Below are 21,496 nucleotides of genomic sequence, written 5' to 3' on the forward strand. Positions count from 1 at the left end.
TCTAAGTGGAAAGGTTAAAACAACCTCTTTGGTGCCAAACTTTGGAGTAAGTTACCCTAAAAGAACCAGAAGTGACACGTGCTTTTATTTTGCATTTATTAATTAGTATCAATGTTTTAGCAGTTTTGTTTCTTAGAATAAATGTTACTTATTAGGAGTTTTAAGTTATGTTAGTTTGGTGATTTTAGAAAAATGACTGAAGATACAGTCTTCGGTTTACGATCAAACATTTGCAAATGTAATGACGTTGCAAATAAGCCAGTTTCAGCACGCTAACAAGCTAAACTAAGAGGATTACAGTGCTGAAATGAATCTTGCTCAACTTATTCACTAAGAGCTACCATGATATTATCATGTTTGCAGAGTTAATACTTATATGAATGATGTTAATTACGAAATCACGATTCTAATGGATGTTTTGCCTTCATTTTATCACCTGAAACACATTTTGATTCACACAACGGACACTTTTATTTTCGCACAACAATGATTTTATTTCCATTCAGACCATCTGTGACTTGCACAGCAAAACACAGTTTCTATCTCCAACCCAAACACTCCTTTACATAAAAAAATTAGATCTCTTTAATTCATTCTTAAAAACACTTTGTAGAAATCATGAAACACAGTATAGATATGTACAGCAGGCACACAATGTGTATATATTACACTTCATATAAAAATACATATACAAGTACCACACTCTGAAAACCCCACTTCAAGTTTTGAATCAGTAGTTGGTTGATAACCCACGGATAATAATAAAACCCCAGACTTGAAAATAAAACGCATAAAAATAACACCTCATAAAATAAATCTGTTTCCTAAAATACATCAGTGCCCTCGCTCACGTTTGAGGACACTTTTTCATGGAAGACCTTGCATATTTCAAGCACACTCAGTCATGTCATCACGCACACAATGCACACAATGCACACAATGCACACAATGCACACAATGCACACAATGCACACACACACACACACACACACACACACACACACACACACACACACACACACACACACACACACACACACACACACACACACAGCAGATTTTTTCCTTTCTGTAGTGCACATCATGTCATTATCTTTCCCTTGGTAGAGTTACTCCACAGGTGTCTGTAAAGTGTATCCCCCCACATTCTAACCTCAGTTCTGTTTCGGGGGACACATCAGTGTACACAGACCACTTGCTTACACACTTTCTCTCATGGAAGTGTGCCACTATAACAAGATGTTAGACCCTTTAAGGTACCTCTCCAATCATGCCTCACCCTTGCTCAAACTAAAACATAGCCCTCATAGGAAATATAACCAAACTATGTCTTCCTCATTGGATCATCTTTCCTTCTGATGACGGTGGTTAAAAGGATGGGAGTGTAAAAGCAGGCAGCCACTCCCACATTTGCCAGCACAGCAGAAACTTAGATTTTAAAACAAGGCCTCGATTTTGGGGAATGCAGACAAGGACAAAAAAAAAAGGACTTCATAGTCAAGTCAGTCTGTGATCCAGACCGAGACCCTCCCACCACCACAGGTAAGGTAGACTGGCGTCAGAGGCAGTGTAGGAGGCTGGGTGGGGAGGAGTGAAAGCCTGAGATGCCACAAGAGCACAGTCAACTGGCTCAGTGCTATGTAGCTGTCCGCTCTCCGCTTAAAAGTGCCACTTTGGCGTCAGAGTCCAGCACGGCATGCAACTCCACCCCCGAGTCCCCGTCTTCATCCTCCTCCTCCCCCTCGCCCATCGCCTCCTCTGGTCCTCTCCCTCTGCGCCCCCTCTTGTTCCGGGGAGCGCCCCGTCTCCTGCCCAAGCAGAAAAGGCCGCGCAGGTACACGTGGGCCAGCGTGACCTCCAGTGTGTAGTATAGAGACCAGAAGAGGGCAAAGCAGCCGAGTAACAGCAGGAACTGGAGGGGAGGAGAAGAAGAGGAGAGAGGGAGAGGTTGATTACATCATCAAAACAATATTTTTTTTTGCATGCAATAAGAAGACTGAGATCAGTTTAGCTTAGAGCGACTACTGGATATCTATGGGATCAGTTAGCATGATGTAGACAAAGAGGCTATTTTAGGCTTTACATATGTCCTTTTTACAAAGTAATCAATGTCATGTTGTGGATTTTTTACAAGAAAGGTGAAAAGTACACATATTTTTCCCTGACAGTCAATAAATGTAACTTCCAAGTCAGAATCCCTCCCTCAGGTCCAATAAGTACGGACAGGTTTAGACTATAACTGAAAGTTTTTGCCTTTACAGGTGATATCATTCAGTCCTGAAATGTAACCTGCAAAGCTGAACTCCCAACATGAATCTTAAAATCCTGCTCCATGTCTATTGAGTGTTTCAGAAACAGAGTTGTGTTTGTCATAATGTCAAAAAGTAATAAAGTTAATCTAATCAGTACAAGAGTATGAAAATGAACAAAAAGGAGGCTAATCCCTCCGTTTAGCTGACATCCGTACTGCATGCAGCAACATTTAAAATAAATCCTCCTGTAGTTTCCTATAAAGTGAGCTTACTTTGAGAAATAGGCCCAAACTCCACCTGTTACATTTATAGTGAATGGTATGGTAAATCCAGTTTATTGTTTTTCTGACTTCAGGGAATATAGTTCTGAGAGTTTAGTGTATGACCTCATGTGACTGACAGATTAGAAAGGGAACTGTGGCCTGCAGGATTTGAGAGAAGCCAGAGGAGGAGAGAGAATATCCAGTTTACCTTGAGGCTGTTGGAAGTGAAGGGGCTGATTATCTCTGAGGGGATGTCCAGGCCTGGCGGGCAGGGCAGAGAGAAGCTGCTGTCCAGATACTTCCCACTCATAGCTTCCTCCACCAGCCTGTCAATCAATGCACAAGCCAATCAAAATGCAGAACACATTTCAAGACTGTATGTCAAGTACTTCCTATTCTATGTTGTTATATTAAAATGGTTATAAAAGCAGAAAAGAGAAGACCTACTGTAAAGGCAGGAAAATCACAAACTAAACAAATGATCTGAAGAGAATCCAGAAGGCATGAAAAAAAAAGAAATAGACTTGGAGTCTTACGCCTGCCTCTCCTTGACCTCGTTGAAAGTCATGGAGGAGCCGTACAGGGTCAAAGCCCACTGCTTTAACACGCCCGCAGCAGCACACTGTACAGTCGACGACTCTTCTGCAGGAGCAGAGAGGGGAAAGAGAGGGGGGGGTCAGCGCAGGCAGGGGGGGATACACAGTGTACAGATGTGTCTATTTGAGAAGAGGTGGCTTACTGTGGTCTGATATCTTCAGCATGTACTGGCCTTCAGCTCTCTCTCCCCAGCAGCGCACAGTGGAGAACGTCCAGTCCTGGTACCCTGCGGGGTCTCTGAGGACAAAACACAAAGACAACACTCAATTAGACGACACTTCAAAAACACTCATTTCATACGACCAGGGTTTAACCATCCAAAGTGTTGTTATGAATGGCTACAGCTAACTTTCTCTTCCTTTTTTTTTTAAATTACAGCTTTTCTCCATTGTTTACACACATTTTCTGAAAGCATGCCTCATACTCTCAGAACTGTACACACAAATAAAAAAACACACACAATTGGCAAAACCCCTCAGTTCTCCTGCAAAATGAAACTTTACATTCAAAACAATGTTATTTCTTCTCAAAATTGTATTTTGTTTTCAAATGACACACACAGACCTTCATATGAATAGACATTTATAAGAACCAGTTGAACACTGATGTGCTCAATGTAAAACACTCTGATGAATTGAAAACACTTCTTCTCCATTCATTATAATGACTTAGGCCTTCTTTTTGTTCAGTGTTACACTTACTATAGACAGTACATACATAAGTGTGTTGTAAAATATTTTAGAATATTGTTTTTATACTCCAAACACACAAATACACGGTAACAAATATATTGTATTCCCCCCCTCAAAAAAACAATGTACAAAGTGTACATCCCAACCAACACAAAGTTGCACATACTGTGGTCTACAAACAAAACAACAGAATAATTTAGTGTATACAGTTACAGTAAAAAAAAAAAAAACTATGCTGCATCCTCTCTATTTCGGTCTGGCCACAGCACCTCATCAACATCACAAGCAATGTTTTCCCTGGCCAAGCAGCGGGGGAAATAAAGCTCTTGTAAATTGTAAAACTGTGTGACAGGTGTTTTCCCATGTGATGAGTCAATGTGCATAGTAGGGCATTTAACTTTAGATTTTGAATGACCGTGTGTTCCTTGTGAAAACAAGAGATTTTCTTCATGAAAATTGTGTCAAATGCAGAGAACTGTGTGTAGTGTTTTGAAAAAAGTGTGTTTTAGAACTGCAATTTGAGTGTAAAGCAGGAATTGTGCTTGTAGTTTAGCAGAATTGGTTCAGGGGGTTGGTGCATGGGTTACATGTTGTGGTCATTGGGTCTCAAGTGCCAGTATTTGTGTGTAAACAATTGAGAAAAACTGTAAACCTCTGATTTAACTTTGCGTTCTCAGAACGAAACTGAGGCATGGGTTCCCTTGTGTGTGTCTGTACCTGTCGATGGCACGCCGTGCTCCAATGACTGAAGAGATACCGCTGGGGCAGATCAACACAACCTCCACATTGCCACGGCAAGGGTGGGTTATCGTCAGGGTAACAGCAACATGCTCCAATGTCTCCATCCCAGAATGTTTGAGGTCATCTGAGGAGACTGAAGAAGAGGAGAGAGCATCTAACTGTGTGAGTGTTTAAGTATGAGTATTTGACCAATTAAAACTGCGGCGCTGCGACAAGGACTGTTGCCTCTGTATATAGAGTGTGCACTTAAACCGCCAGGCCAACAGAGCCACATTAAGTAGGAGGTGACAGGGAGGGTTAAACTACCAGCCTAGAAACATGTCAGGGTGAGTCTACATTTGAATTAGAAATATTCAGAAATGTAAAAAATCTTATTTTTAATCTCTATTAAGCTCTGGACCTTCCTCCTTTACTTTCACTTGAGACTCTTATCACTCACTCTTCCCGACCACCTCCCATCCTGCGACTGGAAGTGTGCGCTAATTTCTCGGTATTTCCTGGATTGTGACTACTAATGAGCCGTGGTGCTGTCTGACCATGTAGGGGTGCACACACCCTGAGGGCAGGGAGGGACGCAAAGGGACGAGGGAGCGGGGAGTGTAAACAGAGGTGTGGAGGGAGGGAGGGACGGATCATCAGATGTAAAGGAGGGAGGTGGGGAGAGATGGTCAGGATATGAGACGAGTGGAAAGTGAGCGAACATAGTGAACATAAACAAAAGGGTATGCAAAAGATATATAGAGGAAGAGAAGAGGAAATAAAAAAATGTTGGTGGAGATGCTGTGATAGGAAAACTCCCCTGTGGATGCACTCAGGGACTCTGTATGCATTTCCAAAGCTCTGATACTTCTGGGTTGTCTGCAGGATTAAATTAAACTTTTGACTCAACATATTAATTCAACATGATATCTCATGAATTTTGAAATTAAGCTGAGGTAAACTAGAGGTGGACTGAATGAACTTTACTCCAGAAGTCCATGGGACACTGGGTTGGGTAGTTGAGGGGGGGGACTACTGCCAGAGGTAGGGATGTATGGAAATATCACAAGACTGTAAAAAATCCACACAAATAAGGGAGGTTTAAAATCGATTCAACAAAATTTGTATTGCGATATTATTTTCAAACAGTAGAAGGCGCTATCTGCATTTCACTCCGCTTGTTCAACATCATGAAGTCTCTTGCGCTGCTCTCTCATCACTCGCTGAGTTGAGCGTAACAGGCATGGCGGCAGCAGGTGAAGACCGAGCAGGTCAGGATGCAGCTTTGTGTTTACAGTCTGAGGTACGACAGCATTTTGGCTTTCCCTGATATTCCTGAAGAAAAACATGTCAATTCCAAGCCAGGAGCATAAGCTGCACTTTAGTTTATTTAAAGAGATTTACCTGATTTGTTTCAGTATTTAATAGTTTCATTTGGGAATCGTTCACTTTCCATTTCTCTATAATTGTTCTGAAATTTTCCAACAAGGTATTTTTGTACGGTCATTTTAGTGTTTTTGCAAGGTGCTGAAAAAAAGTGTGCAGTGGTTTTATTTGAGTTAAACACCCCTTAAAAATGAAAAAAGATTACTTTGTTTACAAAGAAATATAAGAGCAGAAATATATTGCAACTGTCCATATCTGAGAATTGAAATAAAATAACAGTTATTTAAATTTTGAGTTCAATCCAGTTTTCTTGAAAATTGTTAGAGAATCATGAGTGTGTGTGTGTGTGTGTGTGTGTGTGTGTGTGTGTGTGTGTGTGTGTGTGTGTGTGTGTGTGTGTGTGTGTGTGTGTGTGTGTGTGTGACTCTGACATGCTTTGCTTACATCTAATGCCTTTGTACCCATGTGATGAAAGTATGCTTGCTAATCTCTCATAAATACGGGAAATTAAGAAGCAGGTATAAAGTACATGGGAATGCAAATAATTCAAACTTCTATCCATGAATCTGTTCAACACGACCAAATTAAAAGCTTCAAAAGAAAAAAAACAAATCATTGAGGGATGAGGGTGGGGACAAATTTGCTTGTCTGGGCACCTGAAATAAATGTTGTGATCATAACCTCTGAGCAAACTTTGCTGACTAGAAAAAAGAGATTCAGTGCTTTCTGTAGCTGAACATTTTGTCCTTCCTCATGTGTTCTCCCTCAAAGCCTTCATAAATCAGACACTTTCACTAAAACACTCTTTCCCAGCTGCTTCATTTCCTGAAAACAATAATCAAACCCACTCCCCACCTCATAGGACTGACAGCACGGGTGTAACCGCTCAGCACTCGGTCAAAACAGTCCTTTCTTCTGTGTGCACAAACACAGAACTACACATTTACAGTAGTGACCCAATCTATCAGCCAGAATACCAACTACAAAAACAAAGACTGCTGCTGCTAAACTTTGTCAGGGACTAAAAGCCTTTCAGGAAAGGCTGACTGCACACAGGATTAGAAGGAAAAATATGCAGTGCAGTTGGGAGTCTGGGATAAGAACTTTGCTCTGCCCCTCAGAAACTCCTGTTGCATAAGACCACACACACACACACACACACACACACACACACACACACACACACACACACACACACACACACACACACACACACACACACACACACACACACACACACACACACACACACACACACACACACACACACACACACACACACACACACACAGAGACAGCTCTCTGGCTCTCCTCCTGACTGGGAATGAGCCATAGAAAAGTCAAAGATAGAGATCGAGGGAGGAGAGAGAAAGAGGGAACATTTAGTGAGGTCACCATGAGTACAAGTGAAAGAGTGTATGAGGGAGAAAGAGCAGATAGACAAATATGAGAGGATCACGGTGGTGAGACGTGGAAAAGAATAAGAAAAGAAAAGGAGAGGAAAATACAGAACGAGATTTGAGAAAAAATGAAGAAAAAAACAGAAAAATAAACAGAGGCCATCTTTAAAATCTCAAACAGTGTTTGAATGTGGATGCAGGAACTCACAACAGAAGAACATGACCTAATATGGAGAGGCAGACTGACTGAAGAGCAGGGAGGGAGGGAGAGAGGGAGCTGTGTAGTGCAGAATGTAAACTGGATCATCAGCTGTCCAATAGAAAGCTGAGAGAGTGAGAGAGGAGCAGACAGGGTTACCTTTCCAGGTGCGGATCAGATGGTCAGAATTTGCTGGGATGGTCGTTTCCTCCTTTATCACTGAGCTCTGATAGGACACCAGAAACGGCACTGACTCCCAGACCTGACGGGAGAGGAGAAGATTCTAGGCTCTGGTGGCAACTTAGATCAATGCTTTAAAGCCTTCACTAGATTACTGGTAGACAGAGCTGGTGTAAAGAGACATTCCTGGGAATGTTAGTGATGTACCTTGGCAGCATTGACGAGTCTCCACGCGTTGAGCAGACCGAAGCCGTGCTGGTGGCTGTGGTGAAACCCGGCTCCGTTCTTCCCCCAGCCTGCACTGCTGTCACACTATTGAAACAAAAGCCGAGATAACACAGAGTCAGGTTTACTTTTGGTGTTGTGATTCAATAATTCTTCATTTTCATTATTGCAACATAGTCAGGAAGTACAATATTTTAAGCACTGAAAATGTTCAAACCTACACTCACATTAGTCTTGTTTTTAAAGTTTTAAATGGGCTTGCCCCTCTGTCATTGATCAAATTTATCACAAAAACCCCACAATATTAATATCAATATTAATTAATATTATAAATACTAGAGCAAAAACAAGAGGAGACTGTGATGTACTGAGACGTAAAACCAAATTCAGTCAGATGGTAGTGCCTGTCAGAGGCACACAGTCCTGGAACAAACTACCAGCTCACATTAGGCAGCTTGAGAAGTATGGTACCTTTAAAAAAAACACTTAAACATTAAAAACAAACCAGTCATGTGCACATGAATAATCTGTTTTCTCTTTTGATGGACGTTCCCGGGGGCTTTGGCCTCACCTTCCCTCCTGTTTTTATAATGTAACTAAAGTGTATGTTTTGTATGTAAAAGTTGTTTTTAAGTCAGTTCATGTAGTGTCCTGTTTATTGTCTTGTGACATCCTGTCATTTTAAATCTTGTTGTTTCATGTTTTATGTAAGTACCTGCCTTAGGACTACGGATGAATGTGCTAATTCCGGCATATTTACATCGAGACATACTGTTGAAATGTTGATTCATGAAAATTGTCCTAATCAAATAAACTCAAATTAAATCTAATTAAATTAATTAAGATACACAGAGCTGTACAGAGATGCAAGTATTGACCTCCAGGAAACATGTAATGCAAGTGGAAAAATGGTAGGCAAATTGTTTTATCTTCTAGCAGTCAGGCTCTGTCTATACCTGTTTCCAGTCTTTATACAATCCAGCTAAATGAACTGTCTGAAGCTACACACGGGAGTCGTATTATAGTCCTAATCTAACTAATGATCAATAAAGAAATCCTAATCACTGAAATCTGAGCCTTCTCCAAAGTCTTTTTGTTTTAGCTCTATACAAACAAACAACATTATTAATGTGAACTCCACAGAATCAAAAATTGAAGACAGAAATGCATTTAACACAGTTGTTGGGCACTTTGCAGATTAACATTGGAAGTAAACGTAACATCTTTAGAGAGGAGAGCTCCACAGGGCAGCTCTAACTGTGTGTCCAGCCCATAGACTGTATAAATAATGGACGTAGTATGCATGATGTCACCCATCTGTTTCTGAAGCGCTGTTTTGAGGCCAATTGGCGGCGGCTGCCATATTGGAAATGTTGAACTCAACATTAACTGCTGTTGAGCTAGTGTGATGTAAAGAGGCGGGCTGTGAGCCCCCTAGCCGACAGCTACAGTGTTCCTGCCTGTCAGTCAAGTCAGCTGTGCCTCTCATTGGAAAACTCATAATCTCAATATCTTCTAAATTGTACCAGGCTGTAAACATGTTTCAGCTGTAAAGATCGTCTTTTTTTAATTGGTGTGTATGTGGTTTCCTCTACTTTCGGAGCCAGCCTCAAGTGTACACTCGATGAACTGCAGTTTTTAACATTTCCGCATTGGCTTCAATTCTCGCGCTTAGTCCAGCTCAGTATCTACACCCAACCTGCATGTAACAAATAATGAGATGCATCAAGACGTCTTCAGGCCTACCTTGGTTGCAGTGAACGCAATAATGTGCTGAACGTCTCTCCAGCTGAGGCAGGGCCGGACCTGCAGCATGAGGGCCACCATTCCCGCCGCCAGGGGGGCCGCGGCAGATGTACCTGTGTGGCTCTCCGTACAGCCGGTCCCCTGCTGCATGGACCAGTCTGATGTCACCTGCAGAGACAGAAATATAGGCTCACTGGAGAGGATACGAGTCAACCGTGAAGATTTAAGGTCAGTACAAACAGTCTGAAGGCACTCAGACGAATGTATACATTCCCCTGTGATTTAATCCATCACAAACCTTCCACATAGTATAATCAACACAACCTATTCATGTCTATCTGTGTTTAAAGCGGTTAAAAAGAACAGGCTCCAGTTCAACAGTCTGTGTACATTAGAAGGACTGTGTGACAGACGTTTAAAGGCATAGGGGTTCAGCTGTACAGAGATGAAAGGGAGAAGAAAGAAAAGAACATGTGGTGACGTAATGTTAATAAAAGTAGGATTGTTAAAACGTAGAGAACAGCTGTGTAGATTAGTTTTAGGAACCAAATACCTGTCAGGATTTAAAACTTAAGTAGGAGATTAATAGCAGAGATTAGATTTATATCCTAGAATTTAAAAAGACCAAAATAACAGCGTCTTACAGCTCTACATGTGTGGGATCTAGAGGACGGTCAAATCTTCCAGTATTCAAGGAGCACATGAGCATATGTTTTGGATGTACTCCACCCGCTGGTACACACATTAGTGACAGGCTTTCTGACAGACGGACCGCAGCTTCGAGAGTCAAAGTTTTCCCGGTCCTCTGATTACACGTGTTCACATGCAGACAACCTGTGGAGCTTTCCAACAGCTGCTCAAGCTGCTGTACAGTGATGTGTGTGCAACAAAGGTTTGTCATGTTCACTCAAGACAGCTGTCAGTAGACCCTTTTCACTTCCCTTCAATACATCTCCTGACATTGCCCAGGTGGGATGGATGTGAGAACGCAAACAGACAAATTTTTTACCCCAACTTTATCCAGATTTTCTCCCCCTTAGCCAGAGTGGCTTCCTTCAAATAATATACCAATGGGCAGTGTGTGGTGAGGACTCGGCCCTTAAGTATACCGTGGTCGGTGGCGGATGAGAGCTCAGAGAGAGCCAACCCTGGTTAGGCTCTTCTCCAAAGGGCAATGACATCCCTTGTCCAAGCTGTGTTGCCACAGTAACGGCCACAAACAGCAACAAATAAAGGTCAGTGGCTTCAATGGGCCCTTATTCATGTCATTATTCTCCGTTCTGTTGGATGGAAATAGTTCCTGTTCCTCGTGATGTGGAGCTGCTCTCTGACAAGCTTTCAAACATTTGTCACAATCACTAAAATTCTATTTCTTAACTTCTTAAATACAGAGAAATTCAAATAAGCAATCTCAATTCCAAAAAGTTGAGACCCTGTGTTAATGTTGATAATAATAGAGTTTGATGGTTTGGGAACAAAGGAGTCCAACTTCTGGAGTTTTGAAATGTTGTCCCATCTTGACTGATTTAAGATTTCAGCTGCTCAACAGTTCAGGGTCTCTTTTGTGTAATTTTTGTTTAATGATGCACCAAATGTTTTCAGTAGGACTGAAGGCAGGCCAGTTTAGCACCAGGACTCCTCTACTGTGGAGCTGTGCTGTAGTAATACATGCAGAATGTGTGTACATACATGCAGAATGTGTGTTGTCCTGCAGAAATACGAAAGGTCTCCCCTGAAGAAGGCTTTGTCTAGATGTTGCTCCAAAACCTGTACATGTTGTCCAGCATTAACGGTGACATCCCAGATGAGTGAGCTAATCATGCCATGGGTACTTATGCATCCCCATGCCATGCTGGCTTTTGATCTGTATGATGATAACAAGCCGAGTGGTCCCTCCAGTCTTAAGAGCAGCTTACATTGTGTCCATGATTTCCAAAAAGAAGGTCAAATTTCAATCCGCCAGACAACAGGGCAGTTTTTTACTTTGCCTCAATCATTTTAAACGGGCTTGAGTGCAGAGATGTTGCCAATCATGTTGATATATGGTTTCCTCTTAGCATAGCACACTTCAAACTTGTACTTGCAGCAACCAACTGTGTTCACAGCCGATGGTTTTTGCTGTGATTTACACTACAGAGTCATGACTGTTTTTAACACAGTGCGCCTCAGGCCCGCAGATCAAGGTAATTTAGTACTGGTTGTCAGCCTTGTCCTTTTTATACATAGATATCTCCTGATTCTTTGAATCTTTAACGATGTTATGTACTGTAGATGGTGAAATCCCCAAATTTGTTGCAAATTTATGCTGAGGGACATTGTGCTGGTATTGGTGGACTATGTCCTCACACGGTTTCTCACAGAAGGCTCCTCATGTCACTGATCAGAGCAACTTTTCAAGAAGTTACAAGAGGATTTTTTTCCCCACCTTAAGGTAGTTCATCATTTCTTCCCTCCCTTCCTGTTATTTCTCATTCTCCAGCATAATCATTATGTGTGTGTGTGTGTGTGTGTGTGTGTGTGTGTGTGTGTGTGTGTGTGTGTGTGTGTGTGTGTGTGTGTGTGTGTGTGTGTTTTTGTCACCTACAATGCTCCTCAGCTTGGTCCCTCCACTGCTGAAAGTGACTGCCAGCATAGACGCACACTCCTCAGCATAGAAGGGCATCCTGCCGTTCTCATCGACTGCTCCTGAAACACAAACACATCCAAGGTGATAATTCATGTCCCTCTCCCACATGTCCACACCACAGGCTGTATATCGGAAGTGGATTTAGCCACTGTGATGGCATCCATTGGTTTGTGGACTACTGTTTTAAACCCTTAAGTTTGGCATGTTGGTCACTGTCTTGTTTTTTTGGAGCCAGATGTGACCCCGGTTGGATAAGAGGATGATACCAAAGCTATGCCTCTTTCATAATATCAGGGTCACAGCGGGAGTAATAACTCATTTAAAGAAAACAAAACCAGTTTCGGGAACTTCCTTATTGACCTTAATTTCGAAACAATGAGAAAATCTCCACATCTTGTATACATTTTATATCCTTATCCTAAACGGGCGTCTTACCAACTGTGATGGTGTAGATGGAGTTGGCGTATCCATCATAGTTGCAGTTGTCGTTATATTGACCTCCATTGCCACTGGCCACCACAAAGATGCTGCCAAAGCCTTTCCGGCCTGCTATCACCCCATGCTGCAGTGCTGCCTGAGGGAAGAAGAAAACACGTGTTCACATTAAGAGGAAAGATTGTACTTTATAACATAAGGAACTGATTGAAAGCACCGGATGATTATTTTCTGCATTTCTGTTCCTCTGCAGTTGATCTGTTGTGGTGTGCTGCCCCCTGCAGGACAAAAAGGTGCCTTTTGCTTACCTTGCCCAGAGGATGTGGTCCATCCACAGTGTGTCCATCATCATCTGGACCCCAACTGAAGGAGACAAATGTACAAACCAAAATCTAAGACAGAGTTTCACAATTTGGCACAATGAAACAATATTCTGTAACCATAAATGAAATAGCAACATAGACTTATCATATTAAGAAACACAGATGTGTATGTCCTCAAATGTAAAGGTTTACTGTTTATTATAGGTTAATTATAGGAAATACCTAATATGGGCATACAGAAAATACTGTTACCTGCAGCTGTAGATGTCGTTGACCTGGTAGTGCTTGTTGAAGGCCACAGCCTCCAGGCTGTCAGTCAGGGGGCCGTCCAGGACTCTGATACCTGAACAGAAAACAACAATAGAGAGATGTTTCAACAACACTGACGTACTGCATTCCCATCTCCTGTTGCTGTAGAAAGTGAAGCCAAAATATTGCTAGGATCTTACACTGGCAATATATTGATATTGAAATCTGGCCCCCTAGTACTCTTAGATCCCCTTAAAGTTGGTACCTTCTATAGCAGAATAACTTCCTCTGTTGTTTGAAGCAGACACTCATTATTATATGAAGTTCAATGACTCTTGTGTTTGTGCTTATTACATATTCTCCTGTTGTCCCTCCTCTACTCTGCCATGTTGTTACACAGTTTTGCAGGAGTCCCCCTTTGTCAACACAGCTGTGAGTCATGATGTTACACGCCCTCTTTATGACATCTAATAACTGATAAGGACTTTACTTCTTAGAAGAATGAACACTCAGACAGACAGATAAAAGTTGAGTATGATGACAGAAACTAGGTCTGAGAAAATGTGTTTAATAAATATTTAAATTTTCTTGTCGGACCCATGTCCTGTCTTGTTAATGTGGAGGAGGCGGGCTTGATGAGCTGCTCTGAAGCCAGTCAACAGCCAGGGGGGAGATCAAGATGTTTTGGCTTGTTTTTTTTGGGGGCGCTGCTATGTCCTCGGTCTTTTTAAAGAGTCTATGTTTCAAACACTAGCTCCTTAATAACAGCCTCTGGTTCTCACCTGCCACCTTACTGCCATAAGCCACCCCAACAGCACAGAAGCTGTTATTTGGAACGGCTGCGATCTCTCCGGCACATCGTGTCCCGTGGTGGTTGTCGCTGTGGATGTCTGGATGAGGCATGGGGTCTGGGTCATTGGAGTTCAGGTCGTAGCTGCCCTCTGGACTCTGAGAGGATACAACAATTATTAATGAAAGTATCAGGGTGATAATAATCTGAAGTAAAGGGTTTGAAGGGAACAGGACAAATTCAAAGTTTTGCCTGAACACTAGAGATGAGACAATGAAACCACCAGCACTCTTAGTGTTGACTCACATAGTTGGCCTGGATGTCCTGGTGTGTGTGCTCCACCCCGTCATCTACCACCACCACTGTGACTCCTCGGCCAGTGATGTTGCGCTCCCACACTCCTGTTACATTGATGTCCAAACCCTTATTGAGGTCATTGTGCTGCAAAGGAGGAAAGGGGGGTTAAAAGTGGATGCATTATACTATTTCCTATCTACTGTCATATATTTGAAATGCAACAAAGCCAGATGATGTTTATATTTAGGCTGTGGTATTCTAATCAGCCAGTTTCTCCTGAGAAAACATTAGCAACAAAGCCTCCTTTAACCCTTCTTCCCTGGTCTATTGATCTGCTTCTGGGTCTACTTGAAGAGTGTTCAAATCATAACAACATACTAAAGTAGGATTTATAAATTGTGAGTGATTTAAACTATAAATGAGATAATTATTATTTCTGAAAAAAAACAGGAGCAGACTGAAAGTTCAGTTCTAGTTTTCTTTGGTTTCAATACATCCATGAATGTACAAATATTAACTACACATTGTTAATCCTGCATTATTTTAGGTCTGATAATCAGGAATGTAAACAAACTCGGGCTGAAAAGGGGATTCATAGCTTATCAATTTATTTACCAAGGTGTCTTGTTTTGTTTTTCTGTTCCTTTTCCAAAATGAAACAAAGAAAAAAGGAGATCCAGTTTGTGTTTCCTCAACTTACATCTAAAATTACTCAAGAAGGAAAGTGATAGCATGAAGTAGCTCAAAGAAGATTTACCCACTCTTAACAGACTGTTCATTTATGTCTAGTACTCATCTAAGGCGAGACTTACTCACTAGATAAACTGTGAGTGGGGAAATGATGAAGTATAGCAGACTAAAGTCTCACCAGGTGCCATTGTTTAGGGTAGTGGGGATCATTGAATGCCAGAGATCTCTTGGAGCGGCTGAGCACCCTCTCTTTGGAGTACCAGAGTACATGAGGATGAGCTGCCAGGACATCCCCGGGCTGGAATCTCTTATTCCAGACATCCGCCATAGATCCAAACCCAGGTTTGACAGAACACAGCAGATAGTGTCCCTCCAGCTGTCCGATCTGGCCTTGGTTCTGCAGCCCAGCCTGCTCCGCTACCTGGGACAGAGGGAATACTGATGATCAGTGCAAATCAAACTGGACAGTTCTGCTAAAACTGGGAAACTTTTTCTGAAGTAAGAAACTTTAAAAAAAAACAGTTAGTTGTTGTCGGACTTTTGAATCACTCTGATGGAGGTTTGGGTTCTGGCACGGTACAAAAGAGATGCATACTAGAAAAATGGCCTCAGTGGTATGCTTGTGCCCACCCGTCAAGATGCTAGTGGCATCCCCCAGCATTACTGTGAAACTTTGGATGGTATAGAGCAGGGGTTCCCAAACTTTTCAGCCTGTGACCCTCGAGATATAGGTGCCAAAGACTCGCGACCCCCACTGTCCCTCAAAGTGATTTAACGTGGCTTCATTTTGCGAGTCTGGAGAAAGTTAGCCTACCTATATGAGCATGTGTCTGTGTTTCCTGTGCAGTTATGAATTAACCTGCTGCTACTGATGCTTTTGAAAATTAACTGTTCACTAACCCTAAACTTAAAAGACATCTGGCAACAAAGAAAGGCAGAAAACTCATTACGTTTTCTAATTCCATGGTTTTATTTCAAGTTTAGCTACTATTTTTGTCGATATTTTTTACTATAATGGGTAAAATGTACTATTTTTAGATAATTAAGGGGCAGAGAGACACCAATGGGGGGTCGTGAGATGTCGTCCAGATTTTGCATTTTTTTTTAAATAATCTAAATTTTGTAATTTGACCCATCATTGTAAATATATAAACAAAAATAGTAGTTACACTTGAAATAAAACCCTGCAAATAGGTATATTTCATTCTTTTTCTGGCTTTCTCTGTTGCCAGATGACTCTTAAAGTTAGGGTTAGCTAACAGTTCATTAAGAAAAGGATCAGTAGCAGAAGGTCAATTCACAGCCACATGTGCGTGTAGGTAAACTAATTTTAAAGTATGAAGTCAATGAAGTATGAAGCAACATTGAACCACTCTAAGGGACAGTGTGGGTCACAAGTCTTTGGCACCTATATGTTGGGGGTCGCGGGCTGAAAAGTTTGGGAACCCCTGGTATAGAGGACACAGGATATACTGAAAGTATTTGCAGGAATACAATAAAAGTAAAGAAAACGTCAGCATAAGTTGGTCCTAAACAAGGAGATCATGTCACACTTTTTAGCAGAGATGTGATACCAAAAAACGTGCTTCTGTGTTTCTGTGCAGAGCATGTGATTGTAAGTAAACCCTTGTTGCAACACGAGAAGAAGAGCTTCAGGAGGATTGTTTGCAGATGACATTGTTCTCTTGGAGGGATCACAAAATAAAAATGAACCAGATGTTATAAAATTAACTCCAGTTGTTGCTGAGTTGGATTTGGACTGATGTGAGGTCATCACGGCCTCGATCTTTACACCAAATTTTTATCATTCCATCCTTGAGTCCAAGGAGACATAAGAGGGACTGTTTCCCTGAGGTGTTCCTGGAATATGATTTCATAGAGGGGAGTAGAGAATCCAAGATCCCTTCTGTGATATTATTTCATCTGTTATTCCTGGAATAATGTCTCAGTAAATGTTTCTTTTTCAGAAATGATGTCACTGGGGCGCCAACTTTTCACTTTTTTGGCTTGAAAAGAAGAAAAAAAACGTATTTTGTGAAATCGCATTAAAATCTTTAGCCTCTGAACTTTGACCTTTAAAATGTACTTCATTCATGTTCATTTCTCAGTCAAAGTTTGTGCAGAATTTGAAGAGATTCCCTTGAAGCAATGAGACATCACACTATCAACAACAAAATGTGTCAGACTGCAGCTGTGGTCTCAGAAGTGATGTTCTACTACACAGAAAATCTGCAGAAGGGAACAAAACAACAAATGTATTTCTCAAAGGAACGACAGACCCCCACATGTGAGGGAACACGGCAGCCCTCCTACATTCTTACAGACGTTTTAAATTACAGGACAAAAATCAGGAAGCTGCATCCTGTGCATGTGCAACAAATGTGTAAGAAACATTAATCTACCCTGTTGGCTATCCCATCCAAGTGCAGAGAGCGCTGTTCTTCTTCTTCGTCCTCTTCATAATGTGAGCCAGCATGGAGACGAACAGCCCAGGCCTGAGACATGCCGCAGGAGGGCGACGGCCAAGGTGAGGAAGAAGAAGAAGAAGAAGAAGAAGAAGAAGAGGACGCAGAGGGAAGTGATGGGGAGACTGAGGGTAGCAGGGTCAAAAGCAAGAGGCTGAAGGAGGACAGAAAAAGGAGGAGAAGGAATGTGGGAAAGTAGGGTGTTGCCATGGCAACAGAGGGAGACAAACAGGCTTGACCAGGCAAGCCTTCCTCATCTGAAGAGCAATCTGGACGTGGGACAGAGACAGACAAACAGGGAGAAAAGAAGGTCTCGTTAGTAATGATGACAATCTGGGAATGAGCCGCTGGTTGATTATCGTCTGTGTGCTGCATTCAGAGGACACTCATTAAATTCACAGCAGCACACGACTGGACTCCAGTTCAGAGAGACACGCTGGCTTTAAACTGCGGTTACATCACACTTCTCTCAGTGCTGTGAAGTGGATTCATCAGATAAACGCTGCTCTATTAGCACCGTAACACCAGAACACAAACAAGACGCTCTGATTTCAAGTGAACCATGCCCTTGTTTTGACATAAACAGGTGCAGTTTGCATACATGCAGTTCACTTGAGCTGTCATATTATCATATTAGAGAGGCAGCTAGTGTAAAACAAGAAGCCTAAAGCAAGGCTGGATTAACCTGCTTGGAGGATATGTGTACTGTGTCACTCCCAAGCACTATAAACACGGTACAATTTTGTTGCCCAATTGTTTGCCCAGACAAATTTCACTGCTGAAGATCAGGCACAGGCACCACGTAGAAGTCTGTTAACTAAGTTTAAAACAGCTCCATTTCTGGATATGCACCATGTTAACCTGAGGTCCTCCTGGTATCCAGAGGCACATATCAAGCCTTCACTAAAGTTAACACCAATGTGAGACTGATGCTCTTTCAGAGATCACATTCACAAAACTGCCACCTGCATAGCGAGGAGCAAGGTTATAACCCTCGACCAAAACAAACAAACTTTTTCATCAATGCAAAAAAGATAAAATGATAACTAACTGGAATTATATCGTTCGTTTACATCCTTGAACCAGGTTTTTATCTGTGGCTGCTTCATACTGAGAGTTTCCAACGACACAAGCACCCTGACCGACGCATTTCCTCTTTGGTTTGATTGTTTTTCATTGTGGTTGTTCATTTTTTGTATTTCGATACTTTCATTTTATGATGTGATGTTTTCAGTTTTAAGTCACAACACCTGCCCTTGCCCCTAACAATATCCTGTATTACAAGAAATAAAAAAAATCACTAAAGATAAGAACCACGAGATAGCACCTCTTTGCATTGGCTTTTAATACCTGTTGAGCTAGACATCCAACATTTTATTTTGCTTTTATTTATTGTGGCTTTTTCTTTTATCTATATCTATTATTTTTTAATTCCTTTTTGTTTCTATTGATTGTGTTTTTAAGCAAGTACAGCACTTTGGCCAACTGTGGTTGTTTTTTAAATGTGCTATATAAATAAAGTTTGACTTGACTTGACTTATTCTCCCTTTCCTTTTAATCTTATAGGAACCCACCACCACCTGTGCACTCACCTTCATACCCTCATACACATGTTTACTTTCTCAAGACACAAAACATGTTGATTACCCCATGGAAATTAACAGGTACCATGATTGCTCTCCTATTTATTTGCACTTGCCTCTTGCAATGTGATGTATCATTTCGGTTTGATCTATTGTATTACTAATTTTTTATTTCTTTACTGTTTACTGTTTTGATTTTTGTTTTTTTGTTTAATTGTTAGTGTTTTTTTCATTTATTTGTATTAATATTTTTTGTAACTGTCTTAATGTTGTTCTTATTAATGAATCATTTTCACTGTCTTTGCTGCTGTTGTAGTAGTAACCTTGTTACTCACCCTATCACTTGGACCCTCACTTTTGTGAAGCACATTTCTTACAAATAAATAAATAATAATAATAATGATAAAAACAAATTTGAATAAAACACTTATCTATAACAAAGCATTTTCCAAAAAACTAACGAATAAGAGTTTAAAATAATAATAATAATCAAAAGTAAATTCAGTCTGAGAAGTCAAAGCAAAAAAAGACATTTTTAATCTACTATAATTGGTCATGAGCTAGAATAATAAATCAAATATTATTGTTTTAACACAGCCACATGTATTACAAAGACAACCAAACAGTATTTTTTTCCAGATGATAGTGTTGTTATACAGTATATGTGAAGGGTATTCGGTGTGTGGATATTGATCAGAGATATCGGATAATGTTTCAGGGCAGATCCGTTGCTCTGTAGCCAAATACCTGACTTCATTATTAAATAATAACTTAAATACCTCTGAATCGGAAACACAGAGTGACAGATTACCTTCAGCTGTTTGAAACATCGTCACATTAACAACATCTGTGATCTTCACGTTAAGCTCCTCACGTTATACACCCTTTTATGTGATATTTTTAGGAACCACCTGTTTTGTGTCTGTATTGGCTTCACCCATAGACTGTATAAAAGAGGCTTCACCTCGTGTAATCGAACCTGTTACCTCCCTGCTCGGCTGGTGTAAGCTAGCTCTCCATTCTGCTGATTGTTTAGTTTTGTATTTAGCCGGGCAGCTAGCTTGTTGGGCAGCTAGCTAAGGAGGTTAATAATGTAATAATCTGCCAATGTGACGCTCAAACTTTACAGCTATGGTTAAGAGTGTAACAATTAACATTTACTAACATAAGCTTAAAACAATGGAGGTAAAGTCTGGAGAACTTGGACTCGTGTTATAGCCGAGGCACTGTTGTTGTCATGGTAAATTAGCTAGTGCCCTGACGCTCATTTTTAGATATTAAATACATCAAGTCGAAACATTAGTCATGAAAGAATAAGGTCATTTTACAAGGTAAATCTTACCTTTCTATTAAACGTGTTTCTCTCATCTGCTCCTTGCGATTTTTTTGTGTAATGTTGAGCTTGTCATTTCACTTCCGCAAAATACAACTCACAAACTAAACGTATTACGTCATACCGTACATACGTAAATGTGCGTGCTACCTGATTGGCTCAGAGGCACAGCATCGGTACTGCACTGTATAAATACTGCACCCTTTAGAATACACTGTCCTACATAAATGTATTTTGTTGGTTATGAACTCAATCCATTTGATTAATTTCAAGCTTCAGTGTCACAATGTTTGTATGTAGCCCCTGCTGTAAAATAATCTCTCTCTACAATGAATCAGTTTTAGTACATCACGTTTTAATCTTCTAAACGCTGTTTTTATTCCCTTTTTGGGTCGTATCAGAGGCAGGATCTTATATATTTTATCCTTCCATAACTTTAATTATCTAAATCTTTAATCTTTTGTGGTTTTATTCTTCTAATTTATCATGATTTATTGCTTTATTTCCTTATATATGTTGGTGGTTTTTAGCCTTTTTGTATTGTTTTTATTATTATTATTATTATTATTATTATTATTATTATTATAATTGTCGTTTTAATTGTTTATTCCCTTCCCAATTATGTCATTCTCAAAATTTCAGTCATTGTCCTGACGTCTCTTTTATTGCCCCTATATTTTGTAAAGCACTTTGTAATCCTGTTTTTAAGTGCTATATAAATACATTTTAATTATTATTATTATTATTATTTTTATTATTATTATTAGCAGCAGTAGTAGCAGCAGTAGTAGTAGTAGTAGTAGTAGTAGTATCATCATCAATTTGTATTAGTATGAATATATTTGAAATAAATAAAATGTTAAATAAAAACATTACACATTTTTTACTTGAAATGCAAGAGGACAATCTTCATTCAGCTACAGTAAAACTGTTACTACAGACTATTTACTACAAGTAGTGCCAACACTGTTTTTTTTGTTGTTTTTGTTGTCCTTTTTTATTTTGTTTCTAAAGTGAAGGCAAATACAAAATATCTGATCAAAAC

The 21,496-nt window shown here is 40.6% G+C and overlaps 1 protein-coding gene across 1 annotated transcript; it reads right to left on the reverse strand.

Moving 5' to 3' along the window:
- Positions 1-468: 468 nt before the first annotated feature.
- Positions 469-20,592, reverse strand: pcsk7 (proprotein convertase subtilisin/kexin type 7). The gene is made up of 17 exons (XM_034701675.1): positions 20,461-20,592; positions 17,473-17,804; positions 15,249-15,491; positions 14,390-14,524; positions 14,076-14,241; positions 13,297-13,387; positions 13,030-13,084; positions 12,722-12,860; positions 12,245-12,345; positions 9,661-9,828; positions 7,897-8,001; positions 7,669-7,771; positions 4,522-4,678; positions 3,255-3,349; positions 3,052-3,157; positions 2,724-2,841; positions 469-1,912 (listed from the first exon to the last, which is right to left on the reverse strand). The coding sequence occupies exons 2-17, from the start codon at positions 17,743-17,745 to the stop codon at positions 1,637-1,639; spliced, it is 2,331 nt and encodes a 776-aa protein (XP_034557566.1). The 5' UTR covers positions 17,746-17,804; positions 20,461-20,592; the 3' UTR covers positions 469-1,636.
- Between the last annotated feature and the right edge of the window lie 904 nt (positions 20,593-21,496).

The sequence above is a fragment of the Notolabrus celidotus genome, chromosome 14 (genome assembly GCF_009762535.1).
Source record: "Notolabrus celidotus isolate fNotCel1 chromosome 14, fNotCel1.pri, whole genome shotgun sequence".
NCBI lineage: Eukaryota > Metazoa > Chordata > Actinopteri > Labriformes > Labridae > Notolabrus > Notolabrus celidotus.